At 35.6% G+C, this 12,652-nt stretch overlaps 2 protein-coding genes across 3 annotated transcripts in view; one reads left to right on the top strand and one right to left on the bottom strand.

The window, feature by feature from the left end:
• Positions 1 to 332: 332 nt before the first annotated feature.
• On the bottom strand, positions 333 to 8,661 carry LOC140927478 (ataxin-3-like). Of its 2 annotated transcripts, XM_073377137.1 has the most exons (11): positions 8,570 to 8,661; positions 8,434 to 8,482; positions 7,542 to 7,657; positions 7,124 to 7,168; positions 6,460 to 6,545; positions 5,602 to 5,668; positions 4,934 to 5,021; positions 4,408 to 4,575; positions 3,879 to 3,933; positions 2,936 to 3,015; positions 333 to 772 (listed from the first exon to the last, which is right to left on the bottom strand). In XM_073377137.1, the coding sequence occupies exons 1-11, from the start codon at positions 8,591 to 8,593 to the stop codon at positions 714 to 716; spliced, it is 837 nt and encodes a 278-aa protein (XP_073233238.1). In that variant the 5' UTR covers positions 8,594 to 8,661; the 3' UTR covers positions 333 to 713. The 2 variants fall into 2 exon arrangements, with proteins under 2 accessions (XP_073233238.1, XP_073233239.1); XM_073377138.1 differs by lacking the exon at positions 4,408 to 4,575.
• The window catches only part of LOC140927476 (E3 ubiquitin-protein ligase MARCHF6-like), a 21,040-nt gene continuing 17,049 nt past the window's right edge, over positions 8,662 to 12,652 (top strand). The window contains exons 1-6 of the mRNA XM_073377136.1: positions 8,662 to 8,734; positions 8,950 to 9,049; positions 9,374 to 9,406; positions 11,221 to 11,261; positions 11,533 to 11,676; positions 12,157 to 12,229. Of these exons, the coding sequence (XP_073233237.1) occupies positions 8,716 to 8,734; positions 8,950 to 9,049; positions 9,374 to 9,406; positions 11,221 to 11,261; positions 11,533 to 11,676; positions 12,157 to 12,229 (410 nt within the window). The 5' untranslated portion in view covers positions 8,662 to 8,715. The remainder of the gene's footprint in view (positions 8,735 to 8,949; positions 9,050 to 9,373; positions 9,407 to 11,220; positions 11,262 to 11,532; positions 11,677 to 12,156; positions 12,230 to 12,652) is intronic.

The following is a 12,652-nucleotide window of genomic DNA, read 5'->3' as shown; positions in this document are numbered from 1 at the left end:
AATTAATGCGTTAATAAAGGCTGTAAGAAAGCAAGATTTAGAATATGCCCTACTAACCAAACTGTTTATTATCCTCATCGTAGTTTCTGTAACATATTTTAAAAATCAATTGTATATAATTTTTTTAACAGTTTTTTGATACGTCTTAAAACTATCTTATTTTGTAGTAGGTATACTGGTATAAAAGTTTTTTATTTTTAGTTTAGTTTATAGTGTCCTAACTTTGTGGGAAACGGGTATTAATTTTTGACACTTAAATAAAGTTATCCGTTGGTCCATCTGTCTATTATTGATACATTAATGATGGTATTCTATTTTTTCAAAAAAAAAAATCATAGCAAAGTTCTGTTTTTATTGTACAAAATTTTATAAACAAGCACATATTAGAGTCACTCTGAGATTTTACATCTTTTGTCTATACAGTCGACTTTCTCTTCACAGAAACCTCTATAAAATTAACACCTCTGTAAAACGAATACCTAGAGTTGGTCCCCACCTTTCTTTACTTCCTTTACATTTTGACTTTCTATAAGTGTTGGAACCATGTCTGGACAATAAATTAAAAATGAATTTCTTTACCGCTTCTTCTTTACTGAGTCAGAACAGACGAAAAATAAAAGAAACATGACATACCATGAAAAAAAATTCTGACAGACATATAAACAGTGATTTCCTCAATATTATTATTTTTATTCTTAACTATGTATAATCATCTACATCTCTTGAAGAGAGAGCTGAACGGCCATTTGGAGAACTTCTTCTTCAGTCAAATCTGAAACAAAGAGGAATAACAGATATTGAGTAAGACAAGCATCAGACAATGTAAGATATTCAAAACTTGGAATTAACTTTGTATTAACTCTTGGGGAGATTTTCAAGAGACGACTAATCTGCCCACTTTCTAAACCCTTTGGTAGACTGCAAAACAGTCGGCTTTTTCCCAAAATCAGTAAAGAAATCGGTAAAGCATGGCATGAGAGTCTTAAAATTGACGGCTTGGTGACAGCTTGCACCAAAATTTAGCCAATGGGAATTGCCCGTGGCCAGGAGAAGCGGGTAATTCGAACGAATACAACGTATGCAAAACGGACAGTCTGTATTTTTAGCGTCTCTCCCCAGTCTCGCTTTCTGTTTTCAGCCTCGTTCCAGACCTTTTGTTTGACTGCTTGCGCGTACTTGAATACACAAAATACGGACTGTTTTGCAGTCTAACCCTTTGGCTGCAGAAATAGCCATTTTCTAATCATTTATGGCCACCCAAGGGCACTCTGCTGAAATGTCCCATACGATGTGAGGAAATAAGGACAGAAGAAGAAAGGCCCCAGGGGGATGGTTCAAGGATTTTTTTGGGTATCAAATTTTTCAATTTTGGGAAGTATTTTTTTTGGGTGGCTTGATTTAAGTAGGGTCTTTTTTAGTATTTAAGAGGCCCTGCCAGGCTAAATTCCGACAAGCGACATGACCCAAAAAGTAGCGACAGAGCCTAAAATGAAATTGCGATAAAAGACAACCTCCCTCGGCCAAATTGTGACAGTGATGGCAAAGCCATGAATAAGTGTCAAAGAACAGTGGTTTGGCTAATTTATCACCAGCCTGAACGCCAAGAAGAAGTATTTTTCGTCAATTTTCCTAGCGCTTCAGAGAAGTCAGAGAATGTCTCTTGTCTCTTGTCAGTTAGCTTCAGTGGAACCTCCTGAGCGCGCGTCACAGTACACTTCATTAATTTTAAGCAACCCTGCACGACTACTGGGAGACAGTGCCTTCACGATTATCACGATTATCAAGTCAGTTAGCCTTAAAATGTTGAACGTGGATCACGTAATTGTGAATGGTGATGTATAGGTATTTGATACGCCCAATTTTAACTGAGAAATTGCGGAACTGTCAGTAATGATTTCTTTACAACGCATTGCTACTGCCCCCCTTTTCTAAAATTCCGACAAAGACAAAGAATTTTTGTTCAATTTCCGAAAGCGACATGAAGCATTTAAAACACCGACATGAGATGTTTTAAAATTCAGACTAGTGACATGGGACTCCCCTCCCCCACTGGCAGAGCCTCATTCAAAACAATCTGAAGTTTGTTGTTAGTGCCCGCATATCCCATCCACAAACACTAACATTTAATCATTTTCCTAATTAATTTCTTGTGTTTAATATATCATTTAATGCTTTTTTGAAAATTTTTAAGGCTTGGAATTTTGGGGGGTTAATTTTTGGTCCAGAGGTTTTCTTGGGTTTTGTTGGAAGCCCTAGGCATTTTTTGGGTTTTGATTTTTTCCCACCATTTTATCATCCCTGTCACTTGAAATCCAGAGTACCCCCGATGGGGAAGAGGCTGTTCTTTATGGGACCCTGCAACCCCTCTACTTACTCCAGATACCCCTTTCCCCTACCCCCAAGTAAAAATCCCAACACTGCTTGATCTAACAGTTTTGGTCAAGATTGCATGTGGTTATCAGAGGATTTTGTCAATTACTGTTCCATTTACGCCTAATTCAAAACAAAGCGCATAATTTTAAGAGATGGCGATTGTCATCATTTTTTTTAGTTATAGGTCAGCGCCTAATTAGTCAGAGGCAAGGCAAGGCAAGGTAGACAATATGATGAATATCTGTTCAATTAAAGTTATCATAGAGTTAAACTGTGGCCTTCCCTATTACACTCTGTTTGGGCTGCATTTTATGGCTGTATTCTAGAATAGGAATATATTTTTTTTAAAAACTGACACTACGAATCATTTTTTTTACACTGGCTGGCGGCCTAAGGAAAAGGATAAGTACCTATAAACAATCTCTGTTGACCAGTGAGAAAAAAAGGAAGAGTGGAAGGTCAAGGGAGAGAAGAATTTCAGCATGTGGTCTGCTTGAGAATGAGTGATTCTTTCTGGTTCCCTTCAGACATGGAATATTTTACATTCTTTACCAAATATCACCTGATATTGGTCCCTGATGATTTGAAGGTGCATCTGTTTGTATTGTGGTTTGATTATTGCCCGTCTGGCTTTCTCCTTGCCTGAAAGAAGTACAGTGACATGTTTTTACAGTATACACAATAGGCCTGGGGGGTAGTGGCCTATTAAGGGTGGTTGCTAAAGGAAAATCTGATCTACATTTGGATTTCTTGTTAGGGGTGGCAAATGCAAATGCAAATGGTAAAATTTGCAACTCAGGAACGCTGATCTTGAATGTAAACACATCAATATGTAACAGGCTTGACTGAGCCTGGTAATTACCAAGACCTGCAAGAAACACGCTCCAGTGTAAAAGGATTACCCTACCCACCAGATAAGTCACTGCCCAGCAGATACTGTACATCTCTTACAAACCAGCCTAAGGCCTGGTGGATGCACCAAATTTTTGCCAAAATATGAAACAGATGATTATAAGCCAGATTGGTTCAGCAAGTGCTCAGTAGTGTCATGGGGAAGTGGACCACTCTTCAAAATTGATAATAGAGAACTTAAGCAACAGTGACAGCGACGGCTAAAAACGTCAGTTATTAAAAGGTGATTTAGCACTGCCTCAAACTTTATTGCGCATATTCCATCTCATTTAATTTGTCAAATGTTGGCAAATTTTTTTGGAGTCGAATTCTTAAAGACTCTATCAAAGTTCAAGAAAAGAAAAAGAAAGTTGTTGTCTAATGACTGTTCCTATCCTCAACAAAACACGAAATTAGGCACTTTCACATTGTAGTCATGCAACAACGGCTAAAAATGTACAAAAAAGAGTGATGCACATACAAAGTTGTTGTTTTGCTACTATTAACCTATTGCTTTTTGCCATTGTTGTTGCTTAAGCTCCCTAATAGAGAAAATAGGTCCCCCTGAGTATGGAAACACTTCACTCCTTTGAAAATGTAATAAACTGTCTTACCTTGTAAAATATAACTCTCGCTTTCTTCTAACTTCTTCGGTATCTACAGGTTGGTCTGATTTATGATACATTAAATAAAAGAAAAATGAGGTTTATATTACAGGCTGCCAATGCTCATATTGACAAATTAATGACCATGACTTTCAGGAAAAAATATGGAAGTAAAGTTAACCCTTGCCCATCAGTACAACCTTGAATGAAACAATCACCCAAACCCACAAGAGTTGGTGGTCACAACAAGTACCCTCTTATCACTGAAAAAATGCCTTGCATTCACTGAGTGGTTGCTGAGGAGCAATACATAGTGAGGCAGGACACTATACATTGCAGCAGAAATTTTCAAAATTTGTCACATGTAAAGTTCTCTACTTAAGGAAAGATGTACAAAAGTTAATGATTGGCTCTTCAAAATAATCAGAACAAAACAGGAGAAAATCAAGCAGACTTCAGTACTATATCTATTCATACTAGTTAAAAGGGTCTGGTATTTCTCTTCCTTTACCTACAAAAAGAAAAACGTTTCTTTTACCTATTGTAGTTGCTTGCTGAAGGGCAGCCGATAAATCAGATCTATTTACAAATTGATACGAAGTCATTTTAGAAGGAGGTTTTTTCTCAGGTTTGGCTGGACAAAGCTTTAATAACTGATCTGCTTCACTTTCTGGCAGTCTTCCCATGATAACAAATATGGAGTAACCTATAAAAAGGAAGATTGACAGAAAGTTAATGGTTATTTATGTTGGACTCTCAAATTACCATTAACATCTTGATCAGCAAAGTGTTTTAACGCTAATGAATGATTCCAGCCCCTTAAAATACTAAAACTGAACTAAACTGGCCATGACAAACTATTGATCATAAAGACTGAATATCAAACTCCTATATAACATCTTAAAAATTATTTCCAGAAGAATACAGACAAATCCCAAAAATGAAAATTAACCTTCATGCACATGCACGGGGGTGGGGTTGGGGTTGGGAGTGGTCACTGTATTAGGCAACAATTTATTAAATGTTTCCTAGCTAGTCCCATCATGATTTCATGCTCCTCTCACCTTCTGTTTGTAGCTGTTTCAGATATAAGGACAAGTATGTTTCTGAAATTAACTCTGGTTTGGCCAACAGTGAGTTGAGATTAAACCACTGAAAGGAACAAAAGTAAACGGAACTTGAATAACCATCACAACCTAGCATTTTCACCTTAATTAATACAGTGAATTGGCCAGTTAAGTGATTTAGAACAAGAAATTCCAAGTGCTTGTTGTCAGAGATGCCAAAAGAGGATTATAATATGATAAGGATAAATTGGCCAAAACGAAAGATAGTGAAGGGCAGAAAGCATTGGCAAAATTTCCCCTCTTATCTCAGGTTACTTTATGCAGCTGGACCCAGGGCTATCATTACATTTTGAAGCAGGCATAGCATATCACTCTCAACCCAAACGTTTTTGACATCTCTTTTGGCTATAGCAGTATCATTACTAGCTTCATAACAAACAGCTCTACTTGATTTAACAGGTTTTAATGGTAATACACTGCTTTGAAAATTTACATTCATTACCATATTACAGGGTACAGTCAAACCACTCTAATATAAACACCAAAGAGACAGACTCAGCTTCTGTGCTATTACAGGTTTGTCCATCATTTTACAGAACAGCCGCCTGTAAGGAGAGGTTTGACCATCTTTAAACCAAGGGTCTCTTTTTATTTTGGTCCATTACCTGATGACCCAGCTTTCGTATTGTTAGCCAATGTTGTTGTAAATTACATATGAATGCCCTCTGGTTTCTAGTTTGAGGAAAGCAAGAGTAATAAAATATCAAAACTTAGTGTCATGCAATTTTGGTCTGAAATCATACTTGCAATTTCAAATTGATTTTAAAATCACGTGTATAATTTCAGACCAAATTGCACTCCCCTCAGTTCAATTACCATTATTAAATATCATTCAGACCTTGTTTTCTCAACGGGAGTCTGTTCTGAAAGTTACAGAACTTATTTTTTGCGGGATAAAAAGCAACTGGGCCATCAACCTGTGATCCAAAGTTTCAAAACTGGGTTGTAATAACTTCCAGTTGAGTGCGGATCTTTAACTTATTTATTAGTAGGAGGTATTTGTTACCACCTGAGATTAATCAAAGGTGTGGCTGCTTCATCAACATGTCAGTAGAAAGACAGGGAGTGCCTCCATTGATAAACTTTGCCATAAACTCTCAAACCCTCAAAAATCTCAGTTTTGATTCTCAGCTAAATCACCAAAAATGAAAACATGTCCAATGACAGTGATTCCGTCTTTCATTGACTAATAAACAATTTAATACCACGTAATCAATAATTCAAAGTCATTTATTAGTATATGATATATTTATATTTTTTCTTGAAGAAAAAGTATCTTAGTAATTTCTACTTTTTAGGTATAGATTCTTAATTACAATCATGTACCTTAACTGGCATGTTTTTAATGTTATTAAATATGTTCACGGCCCCATAAGCTGTATTAGCTTTAATTCTAGCTATGTTTAAATAAAAGTTGTGGCTGTTTATTTTAAAAAAAGTTTCAGTAGAGTACCAAAGCTTACTGAGGATTTTCTCTTGCCTGTCCGGCATCTGGACTAAGGAAAGGAATCAGTTCAATACTCCATACTCTAAGTGCATTGCATATAACCTAAAAAAACAAACAAAACAAAACAAAGTCAAACAATAAAATTGTTGGCAATACTCTTTTACTTTACAGTCAGTCAACTGGTCATTTATATTAAGAAATGTTCAATTTGAGCAGAATATTTGACGTTATTATTTTTAACCTTTTAAATCTAAAGAAACTATAGCAGAACCTGCAAAATGTCAAGGCATATTACCAGGTACATTTTATGTAAGGGTGCAGCAGTGGTGATTTCTTGTATGTGGTAGGATGCTTGAGATGAAGACACCAACTCCAGACCTTGCACAAGGCTGGATGGTTAATAGCATAACTCCGTACCAGAGGTTTTTCTCACCTCTTTGCCACTCCTGGCTTCGGCCTTCAGCAGAAGATCTGTCAGCTCCAAACAGAAGCACCCCACCACACACAAGAGAAACCCTCTGGTAGCTATAAAGGTATCAGGAAACAAAACTGACTGTTTTCTTTGGTACCAGTTATTAATATATTATTATTTGAAAATTCCTACCAAACCACTGAGTGAGATGAATAATTTAACCCCCTGCCCCTACCCTCAGCCCAACAAAAGAATGTTTCATTGATACCTGAATGGAGAAGAATCCACTGTCATCCATATTTGAAGAAGGTTGCTGATTGGAAATAGAGGAAAGAAAACTAACCATAAATATGATTGCATTACATTTCATTTTGGTATATTATTTACACTATAGGATAGATATATTAAAGTTCAATTTTATCCTTAGTCTAACTTTTAGTGGGTAGCTAATGTATGACACAATGAGTTAGAGTCAACGAAAAATAAATTTAAATCGGAGATAACACATACAGGCACATTAGGGTGCACGCAAACACGTTCCTAGGGTGCTTTCCTACTCAGACCCCGAGTGAAAGAGGGGGCCGTGTAGGGACGACCCTGAGAATGAGGTTAGGGCGCATGTATTATGGTAGATAAATATATTAACTAGTTCTACAAGCACTTTATACATAAAATCCTTGTTGCACCTTTAGAAATTCCTGATAATCATTAGATGTGACATCACCCTCTGCCATTCTGTCTCTTTCATCTTCGTCAAGTTGTCTTGCTATATCAGCCAAGTCTACTGCAGTGAAGTAAGGGCCTACATTTCAAATTGAAAAAAAAAGGATAGAATCACCTTTAAACTACATAACATCATTTTGTTTTATGTCAAAAAGGGTATATTGTCTCTGAAATGATCACAGATGATCAACTTAAGTTTCAGGAATTCACCCAATCACGTAGAAAGAACTTACATGGCAAACAAAACACAATATATAGTTATTCCAGCTTGGAAAGTGAAAATGCTCTTCAAATGGCATAAAAATCATAAGGTCAAATTATTTTTGGAGTGAAAAGATGTGATCTTTTGGATTAATTATTGGACTTCTTTGATAACATTTTTAAGAACTTCTGCCAGTCATTATCTCAGGAAAAAGCTACTGACAATAAATTTGACATCTTCTTCAAGTACTTTGGGTTGACAAGAAAAAAGGACTATATTCTAGGAAGTCATTTATAATGTTTGCTCACTGTTTAAGTTATCTAATTAGAAATGCCTTGATAAAGGAGATTGTCATCTAAAGAGACAATTACTATCGAATTAAAATGAGATCAAGCTTCAATAATTAGATTAAAATTGAAACTCCAAAACTACAAAAGATGTAGCACTTGGTTCTATGTCATATGCAGCCAGATATGCCGGTCTTTCAGAGCTAGCATCGATCCAAGAGTTCTGTTATAATAGTTTCCACTGTACAGAGATAGGCATTATATGAATTATAGTCACTGAGGAAAGTAACGATCTAAAGCTGATCCACAGGAAATAAACTTTTTTGAGGAGAGGTTTTCACCGGGTTTACATTAGAAAAAGTTTACCTTGTAGTAAAGCATTCAGGCAGTGTTGGGCACAAAGAGAACCTTCTTGCTGTATAACAAACAGAAACTATTCGTTATGAATAAGATTAAACATTTGCCAGTTTACAGGAAGAAAGAAATCGACTGAAAAATGTACCTTCTCATGAAAAATCGCCTCCATACAGACTCGATCAGTGATCACCGGCAGAGAAACTGAAAAACAGCGCGGCCGGAAGACTGGGACTTAGTGAAGCAAGATGTATTGCTTCACAACCCAGAATAGTCTTTACTAATGGCAACAAAATGGAGGATTCGCACGAAGGTAAAGCTCTTTCTCGATGCTTTTATCGACGTTCTTTAAAGTTACACAATTCTCTGTCATAAGCTAGCTTGTTTCTGGTCTGATCTTTACGAAAAAAAATCCAAACGTTTCATTTTTCTTGGAAAATGAAGGCGATTTCTTTTCCCTCTCTACTTGCATTTTCGTCTGCTTGTTTGAATCGCCATGGTTTTAATCGCCATGTTTTCCTTTCTCAGTTGATATTTGCCGGGTTTGTCGAGCGGAAGGAACTCAGGAAAATCCACTGTACCATCCCTGTATATGTACGGGAAGTATTAAATTTATACATCAAGACTGGTATGTAGTTATTTACGCTTAATCTAAGCTTAAATTTTTGCTTCCTTAGCAGAATCGAGACGATATGATTTCCCAACGATAACTGATGATTAAAATCATTCTTGGGCAATATTAAGTACGTGATAAATGCAATACTGAAAAGTTCGTCCAATAATGAAATGTCCTTCAAGAATACCTTAAAAAATTGACTGCCACTGTGTTAGTGTAGTTGTGTTATAACAAGTCACCTCAAGTTTTTATTATTTGCCTTGAATGGGTGTTATTAGTGTTAGGCTTCACTTCAGTGTCACAAGACTTTTAATATGTCTACCATTTTCTATGCAGCTTGGTTCGTTGGCTAAAGCACAGTAAAAAAGAGTAAGTGATAAAAATTTCACTTTTATGATATTTATCCTTATGCAAATCCACATAAATTAATAATATTATTATAATAATAATAATAATCATCATCTAATATTATTATTATTATTATTATTATTTTTCCACAGCTTTATTGGGTACTCCTCTTGTAATATACAATATAAATTTATAATACAACCCAAAAAAAGAAAAAAAAAAGAAAAGAAAAAAGAAGCAAAAACCCAAAAGGGGTAGGTGCAACGGGACTAACGTCCCATGCGAGGCACCGCCCCTAGATTAAGACCTAGGTTAAAATAAAATAAAATGAATACTCAAACATTCTTACAAAAAATAAAATAAATTTGCGAGTGGCATGTGCATGCAGGGACTAGTGTCCACATGCAGGGACTAGTGTCCATGCACGTGCAGGGGTAATTGATTTCATATACTTGCAAAAAAGTTGAAAGGCAGTAGGCGAGGAAAAACTGGTTGGGGGTGCTAGCTTACAAACATAGTTCCATAGTTTAACGATATGGTTAAAGTACGAGGCCTGAAAAGTTGATGTTTTGCAAAAAGGGTTGCGAAGATTAAAGGAGTTACTTAGTCTTGTACGATCATGGGAAACAAAAGATACATAATTCTGATCATCTCTATCGGTACACAGTAAAGGCATTTATAAAAAAAAGATCAAATCTTTAAGTTCATGATCTAGAGAAAGTGGAAGTAAGTCTAGCAAAGTCAGGCGCTCTTTGTACGACGACTGGTCTTTGTGCATGCGTAAAATCCACCTGCTTGCAAGTCTCTGCACCTGTTCTACCTTAGCATTCAGAGTAACATAAGCAGGCATTATTGCTAGTATTTAAATCAAGTCAACATTAATGTTGTTTACAGCCTCTAGTTGGAGTGACATTAATGAACTGTATTGAGCTTCCTTGAATTTATCTGTTATTGTAAGATTTTAGGTAAAATCTTTTAGGTTAAACCAGTATTCATCCTAGTATGATTCAGAATTGTATTTGTTTTCTAGTCCTGCTTACAACATCTACTTGATTATTTTTTAAAGTGCACTTACATTAATTTTAAGGGAAGATAGTCCATTTTTGTATTAGCAGTAGATGATAAAGTAAACCTTTTAATCTCGAGTGTGACTGTATGTACTTCTTGAGGCTTTACTCCAAACATTTTACGCTTAATTGCATACAGAATTCTTAAGAGACTTGCATGTAGATAGTGGGATATGTTCAAGGAAACAGAAAAAGCCTGACCCCACCCCTGCCCTCAATCAAAAGTAGCTTATATAATTATTTTACTTGTTATTTTCTTCAACAAACAAGTGGCAGTTACACATTACTTATGAGGAACTAGAGGGGGAAGAAGAGCACGAGTTTCACTAAAGTTTAAAAGAATTGAAGAAAACTGTTGAACACTCATTTGCATTTCATTGAATAACAAAAGAATACTAGTAACAAAACACTACATTAATTTATTATATTCTTTATTAATATTTAAGCTCTGAATTTATTTTCTGCAATCCTGTATTTCACTCTAGATACTGGTTTTTGTTTTGAAGTAGACAGGGTCAGGGAAAATAATCATGAGAAATGTCATTGAGGAAAAAGGGTCCAAACTTTGATGTCCAATACCCATTGTATGGTATTGATGGGGAGAATTCATCAGTTTTATCTTTGGTAATCAGGTCATCTCTTTTTTTGAACTCTGTGTGTTTGATGAAGCAGTGATTTTATATATGGAGATAATTAGATTTTGGTCAGTTAGTGACTGGTTTAAAAGATTTTCCAAATAGAGCATTAAAACATTGTTTTCTTTTCCAGATATTGTGAACTATGCAACCATCACTTTGCATTCAAACCAAGTAAGCAAACAATTTTTATTATTGGAGGAGTCTTTGACTTTATAATATGAAAGATTATACAAGTAGCTTTTTTGTATTTTCTTTCTATCTTTTTAGGGAGTAGTTTGGCCATTTCTTTTTTGATAAGTGTTTGAAATCTTCCAGCCATTTCTGTGTTCTCTAACTCTCCATTGTTAAATAGAGCTCATAACTGTCCCATGTATGTTGCCATTTATCCAATAATAATATTAATAATTTCTTATGTATTTTTTCCATGAATGCTATTTTAAAGTCTATGCACCAGATATGCCAAACAGACTTCCTGTCAGCGACTTTGTTGGTGGGTTAGTAAAAAATATTCTCAGAGCTCTGAAGTATTGGTTTCATTACACACTGGTTGCCCTGGCGTGGCTTGGAGTGGTACCCATTACAGCATGTGAGTGTAGAGTTCTTTTAAATATCATTTCATTGTTATTGTCTAGAGGGGCATGGTGTAGTGGAACCTCAACGTAACAAATCTCCATGTAACAAAGTCATCAATACAACAAACAATTTTCTTTATCCCAGTAATAGTAAAATGTATAAAAGTGAAACTCAATATAATGAAACCTCATTGCAGCGAACAAATTTTGTCAGTCTTTTGGCCCTTCATTATATCGAGTCTCTACTGTGGTCTGGTCTCTATTGTTTACTATTGCCAATTAATCACCTTTACTCATTATGGGACTTAATGTTAGCCAAGTATCATAGCTTCCTGACAAACAAAATAATGTTTTCCCAAGTATTGTTATTAAGATTGAAAAACAACCAAATCAACTTTGAAAAACTATTTAGCTGAACAGTTTTTAAAAACCCTAATGAAAATTTAATATTTAATAATGTTTAATCTGATATCACTCTTTTCGCTGTATTTTAGATCGTATATACAGATGTCTTTTTGCCGGATCTGTCAATTCACTTCTTACTCTACCTCTAGACATGCTATCAACGTAAGTAGTTTGATGAGTTTATGTTACTGAACTCTCTCTTGAAAGAAATTACGCCAAATTACCAGCTATTTTTTGTGCTGCATTCCTTCACACATGGCTCCCTCAAGAGACTGGACATTTTAACTTAAAAGGGAATAGGTTACAGTGCTCTTTACTTTTATAAATTGCATTTTTAAAAAACTGCAAAGCATTGGCCTATTAGAGATGTAATCATGGCCATCTAACAAACAAGGATGATTCAAAAACATGTTGGGAATACCTCCAGTAGCAATAATAGTTTAGTTTCCCCAACAAGGTCGAAAGTCACTGAGTTTAACGCAACAGGTTTAATTCACTCCTGCATAACAATCACATAAAAGATTCAAAAACCTGAATCACAGTTGATTGCGCTCACATGTACGAGTTACTTGCAATCAAAATCTC

The sequence above is a fragment of the Porites lutea genome, chromosome 2 (genome assembly GCF_958299795.1).
Source record: "Porites lutea chromosome 2, jaPorLute2.1, whole genome shotgun sequence".
NCBI lineage: Eukaryota > Metazoa > Cnidaria > Anthozoa > Scleractinia > Poritidae > Porites > Porites lutea.
This window is presented reverse-complemented; position numbering and strand designations above follow the sequence as displayed.